The sequence below is a fragment of the Rhincodon typus genome, chromosome 2 (assembly GCF_021869965.1).
Source record: "Rhincodon typus isolate 14 chromosome 2, sRhiTyp1.1, whole genome shotgun sequence".
Lineage (NCBI taxonomy): Eukaryota > Metazoa > Chordata > Chondrichthyes > Orectolobiformes > Rhincodontidae > Rhincodon > Rhincodon typus.
Window position 1 is genome coordinate 5,633,454 of NC_063333.1, and position 5,950 is coordinate 5,639,403.

A 5,950-nucleotide genomic window follows, 5' to 3' on the forward strand; every position below is an offset into this window, starting at 1 on the left:
GGGTGTGGGGGTGGTAGGGTTTGTCTAATGGAGGATTGAATGTCTCGAGGAACCCTGACAAACTGATATTGACTCCCCCTTCCATTCTGCAGCTCCCTGCTGTCTTTTTTTTTCCCTTTTACAGAATTCTCTGTTTCTTCAGTTTTCCTGCCTCACATCTTTCCACGTCAAACTCTACCCGCTCATTTTCCTCCCACGACCTTAAATTGTCCTTATCCCTTTGCTCACACTTAGCATCCTCCCTCCCAACTTGCAGCCCCCGTTAAACAGACTGACGTAACGCTCCCCCCACCCCCTCACCCCGTCACTCATTCACATGGATCGGAAATAGCTGAGGGTCCCAACACTTATCCTCTCAGTACAGTTCACACAATGTACTGAGCCCATCCCCTTTGTCTATGAGCCCTTACACCGCGAGCTCTTGTGTGGGACACAAAATTGAAGACAGAATTACTTGGAAAATCTCGAACCCTGCAATGTCCAGTACTCCGATAAAGAATTTGCTTGCCAGCTTCGTGTCCAGTGTCTTGTTTATCCTCATTACCAGCCAAGCGAACATCCGGTCATACGTGGCTTTCGCCAAAGCTCCAACAGCGTAAAGGACCTGCCACCAGACAAAAACAAAATCCCAGAGGCACACGCATGACTCTCAATAGAAGTCAGAGCCATGTGGAGTTGATCCGATAAATCAGTCGGTGAGGAGAATGGGCAGTGTGAGTGGGGGCTTCATCTCAGTGAGGGTATCCAGCGATTTGGTCTGGATTTGGGAGGGGAGGGGGCAGATGTGCTTCACATCAAGCTCACTGCGAGAAGTGAAGCCTCCAGAGTGAGAGGTGAGTGGGAGAGAATAAAAGGCATGGGCCGAAAGACAAATGCACAGTGAGATCGGTGCCCCAGTGCTGTCACAAACTACTGTGCAGACAAACAAGCTGTTTGGTGAGCGGTTTCAGTCAATGCTTCTGTTCTTCAAAGTAAAACTCAGAACTTGAGTTTGTGTCGATTTCTAGTCAATTTTGCCTCCTGTCTCAAAAAGATCTCAAATATAAAGTTGATATTGACATTTATTTGTTTAATAAAGAATTACAATAAAGTGTAAAGAGCAGGAATTCTACAGCAATTAATAAATGGCAGGATGGGTGATGTGTTGCTGCTGCAGCAGGTGGGAGGTGCTGGACACCATTGTGAAGGGGATACATTTATAGTTTTGCAACTCGAGGAATGTTGGACCAAATGGAATCTGAGCTGCAGACATTGTGCCAAATCAGAGAGGGGCAAAGTTATCTAGCTGCCTCACTCCAGGAAGTGGTTACACCCAACAGATGAGGGAATTCAAATTTGGCCTGTGATCAGGATTAGGAGTGTGTGATGGTGAGTGACGCTAGTATGAGGAGCCTGAGTCCCTGCAATTCTCCAACAGTTACCTTGAGGGTCCTGTGATAAGAAACAATCTTGGATTGGAAGATGTAGAATCCAACCGGAAAGAGGTGAGAAATATCAGAGGGAAGAAGGAGACTATGGGCCACCTGCCAGTAGGTACTCTGTTGGGCTAAGAATAAACCAGGTATAATGAGGAGGTCTAAAACAGGCATTGGTGGCTTTAAGAGATAACCAGGTGTCGAGCTGGATGAACACAGCAGGCCAAGCAGCATCATAGGAGCAGGAAGGCTGACGTTTCAGGTCGGGACCCTTCTTTAGAATTTTTCTGAAGAAGGGTCCAGACCCGAAACGTCAGCTTTCCTGCTCCTCTAATGCTGCTTGGCCTGCTGTGTTCATCCAGCTCTACACCTTGTTATCTCAGATTCTCCAGCATCGGCAGTTCCTACTGTCTCTTGGTGGCTTTAAGCTTCATGCAGAATTGGAAATACAAATTGGCATAGGTGCCCATAACCAAGTATTTATAGAGGCATGTAGCAATTGTTGTTAGTGATATCCATGAGACACTTTAATCTACAGATGGGTTGAACCAATCAAACTGGCACTGTTTGTCTGGAAGGTGACTCTGCAGAATGATTTTATGACTGTTTCCTGGACCAGTATGTTGTTGAAACAGTTTGAGATCAAGGCATTTTAGATCTAGTGTTGGGCAATGAGGCATGGTTAATCAGCAATCTCATACAGATCCTCTGGCTAAACAAAGCAATCATAATACAATCAAAGACAACAACTTGCATGATTCCAAAACAAAATCCTAAATTTAGGCACAGTCAATTTTTTAGGTGTCGGGACCTAGTTAAGGTTAACTGGATAACAGGGTAAAAATATTGTTAGCAAATGGCAGTAAACATTTAAAGAAATCATTCAACATTTTTGAACAAATGCATTCTATTAAGAAAACAAAAACATAGCAAGAAAGATCTATCCCTGGTTCCACAGGGAAATTAAGGGTGGTGTTAGATTAAAATAAAAAGGCTGAGAATGTTATGTAGAGATATACAGCATGGTCCCACTCATCCATGCCAACCAGATATCTTAAATAAATCTAGTCCCATTTGCCAACATTTGGCCCATATCCCTCTAAATCATTCCTATTCAAGTTGCCCCTTGAGAAGGTGGTGCTGAGCTGCCTTTATGAACCGCTGCAGTCCACCTGCTGACCCACAATGCCATTAGGGAGGGAATTCCAGGATTTTGGCCCAGGGGCACTGCAGGAGGTGCAGGGATAGTTGGCACTGGTTGGAATGTAACCAGGGTTGACAGGGTTTCGGTTTTACATACCTGTCCAACATTCTGATCCTTGGTCACACACTCATTGCCGATCTTCACCTGAGGGTGTAGCAGGCTGGTGATCAGGTCTGTCGAGCGAATTCCCAGTAAGCAGGCAGCTTTATCTGCACCTGTTACCAAAAGGTGAATGTTTGTGCCAAACCTCTAGGTGCACGAAAGCTTTATTCCGAATCCAGGAATTGTAGACCACTCCCCAAAGATGAACAACAACTCCTACTCTGCTCTGAACCATTCATTGATGGAATCTGGGCATCACCGGCAAGAGTGGCATCTATAATTGTTGCCCATCTATCATTGAGGCTGGAGATGGGGGTGGTGAGCTACCTTGTCGAACCATTGTAGTCCCTGGGTTGTAAAGTTGGGAAGGGGAGTTCCTGGATGATGACCCAGCGTCAGTGAAGGAACGGCGATGTATTTCCAAGTCAAATGTAAATTCACACAAATTGGGGGCAGGAGTAGGCCCCTCGAGCCTGCCCTGCCATTCAATGAGGGGAATGACTGATGTGATTATTCCCACAATCATGCCCCTAACCCTGATAACCTCTCACAAAATCAGAAAGTGCTGGAGAGAGAAAAAGATTGAATGTTTGGAGCTCTGCTTCAGAACTCAATAACCTTTCACCCCCTTGCTTATCAAGAATCCATCTACCTCTGCCTTAAAAATATTCAAGGACTTTTGGGTGGCACAGTGGCTTAGTGGTTAGCACTGCAGCCTTACAGCACCAGGGACCTGGGTTCAATTCCACCTTTGGGTGATTGTCTGTGTGGAGTTTGCACATTCTCCCTGTGTCTGTGTGGGTTCCCTCTGGGTGCTCTGGTTTCCTCCCACAGTCCAAATGTGTGCCAGTTAGGTGGATTGGCCATGCTAAATTGCCCGAAGTGTTCAGACTAGGTGGGTTACAGGGGGGTGGGTCTGGGTGGGATGCTCATAGGGTTGATGTGGACTTGTAGGGCCAAAGGGCCTGTTTCCACACTGTCAGGATTCTATTATCTATGATCTAGCTTCAAACACCTTTTGAGGAACAGAGTTCCAAAGACCATCAGTGAGAACAAGAATCAACTCATGAGTCAGCAGGAAAGTTTCAATAAAACTCATCACTTGATGTTTAAGGAGCTGAATGATATCTGTTTCCTGTGTTTACGAGCTCTCCATGTGCGTGCTATTTAGCCAATGTTGTCTGGTTGTATGATGGACCAGCCCAGTTTAATGGATGACTAACACAGCCACTCGGAGATGTACAGTGTTCTACTGAGCTGCCAAACTGCCATCAAAGACTGTTTCGAAGCAGGAGCAATCACTCTGATCAATAATTACTCACTTTCTGTTCCGTCTATTTCAGCCTGCTCCTCCCTTGCCTTCTGTTTGAACTTCATGTTCCCTAAATGCAAGATCACCCCCACCATTTTGTAGCAGCTGTATTTTTCTTCTGTGGAAAAGCCCAAGATGTCCATAGCGTGCTAATTTAAAAAAACAACACACACAAGATTAATTCAATCACAGGTTTCTAATCTCCCTATTATCTTTCAGTTCAGTGTCTCCCAAACTGGAGGCTGTGCAAAAAATCTGCCCAGACAGTCTGTATACCCTCCCAGACAGCCTACAAATATATCCCAGAGAGTTCGCTAAAGACCCTCCCAGTCTGTAATACCCTCCCAGACAGCCTACAAATATATCCCAGAGAGTTCGCTAAAGCCCCTCCCAGACAGTCTGTAATACCCTCCCAGAGTGCTCTCTCGGAGAGTGCGTAAACAGTTGAGATGGTAGAGGCGGGCATGATAGCGTCATTTAAGATGTGTCTAGACAGATACATGAATGGGCAGGGAGCAGAGGGATACAGATCCTTGGAAAATAGGCGACAGGTTTAGATAGAGGATCTGGATCGGTGCAGGCTTGGAGGGCCGAAGGGCCTGTTCCTGTGCTGTAATTTTCTTTGTTCTTTGTTGAGATCAGGATGTGAATGGGTGGAGCACAGGAACAGGGACACAGTGGGGCTTGGGCAGTGGAAGCAGGTCTGCCTCTCTGTGGGAGGCAAACACGTAGCTAACTATTACCACTTACAATCATAGAAAGGGTTCTGGAATAAAAGTTCTTTCAGTATTATATGCTGTTATAATTTAGATGGGGAGTCCCCTGACTGCTGATCCACTGGAAAAAGATTCTCCAACGAGAGAGCTTGCTGCTCACTGAGGTTAATTCACACGATATCTCAGAATGAGAGATGGAAAACCTTGCCCCTTTATACCCCCAGCACTGAGTGTTCCTGTATCCGCTGTGGATCTGACAGTGTTCCTTTCCTTCTGCCCTTGTCCCATCAATGAAGCTAGAAGCCCATTGGTTCAACGTAGAGCAGTTACTCATTTCACTTTGTCATATCTGACAATTAAATACAAATTTACAATTCCTATTTGCATCACAGTCTCCCAATCTGGGCTCTGAGAAATCACTACATTGAGGAGAGACACAAAATGATGAAAATGACGATCAAGGGAATGTCCATCCTCACATTCCTGGTGGTTGGAGCAGCCACTGAAACACCTCCCATCTTGCAGTCAGGAATGTTCCAGTCTTAGGACGAGGGCAAAACCATAGTTATTACCCCTCTCCATTCACCCTGAGAAGGCCTCGTGAGCGATCTGGGGCCATTAACAGTCAGCAGGATTGTGTGAGTGTTTACCTCATGGTCCTTCAGATTATTATCCATAAAGTATACATAGAACTATGTAAAAATACAAATATGTGAAAACAACAGAATCATCCATGGCACAAAAATAAACGTTGCTGGAAAAGCTCAGCAGGTCTGGCTGCATCTGTGAAGAGAAAATCAGAGTTAACGTTTCAGGTCTGGTGACCCTTCCTCAGAAATCATAGAATTCACCATGAACATGGTCCAGTTTCCACATTTAACATTTATTAACTGGATTTTAAAGGGCGCAGAGTCCCCTAAACAGGGTTTTCTTTCTATGATTTGATGGAATGTGGGTGTCATTGGGAGGACTGGCATTGTCCCTGTCCCTAATTGCCCCTGAACAAAGTGGCTGCCTAGGCCATTTCAGAGGCCAATTCAGAGTCAATGACACCGCAATGGGTCAGGAGTCACGTGTAGGCCAGACCAGGAGGTCAGTTTTCTTCCCTGGACATCTCTCTCCTCAGTCCCTCACTTCATTCTGACACTCTCTCTCTCCTCAGTCCCTCACTTCATTCTCACACTCTCTCTCTCCTCAGTCC

At 45.7% G+C, this 5,950-nt stretch overlaps 1 protein-coding gene across 1 annotated transcript in view; it reads right to left on the reverse strand.

Annotated features, from left to right (window-relative positions):
• Positions 1-406: 406 nt before the first annotated feature.
• The window catches only part of LOC125487276 (myosin-7B-like), an 11,626-nt gene continuing 6,082 nt past the window's right edge, over positions 407-5,950 (reverse strand). The window contains exons 5-7 of the mRNA XM_048618130.1: positions 4,044-4,182; positions 2,716-2,834; positions 407-604 (exon numbers count right to left, since the gene is read on the reverse strand). Coding sequence (XP_048474087.1) covers positions 407-604; positions 2,716-2,834; positions 4,044-4,182 — 456 coding nt within the window. The remainder of the gene's footprint in view (positions 605-2,715; positions 2,835-4,043; positions 4,183-5,950) is intronic.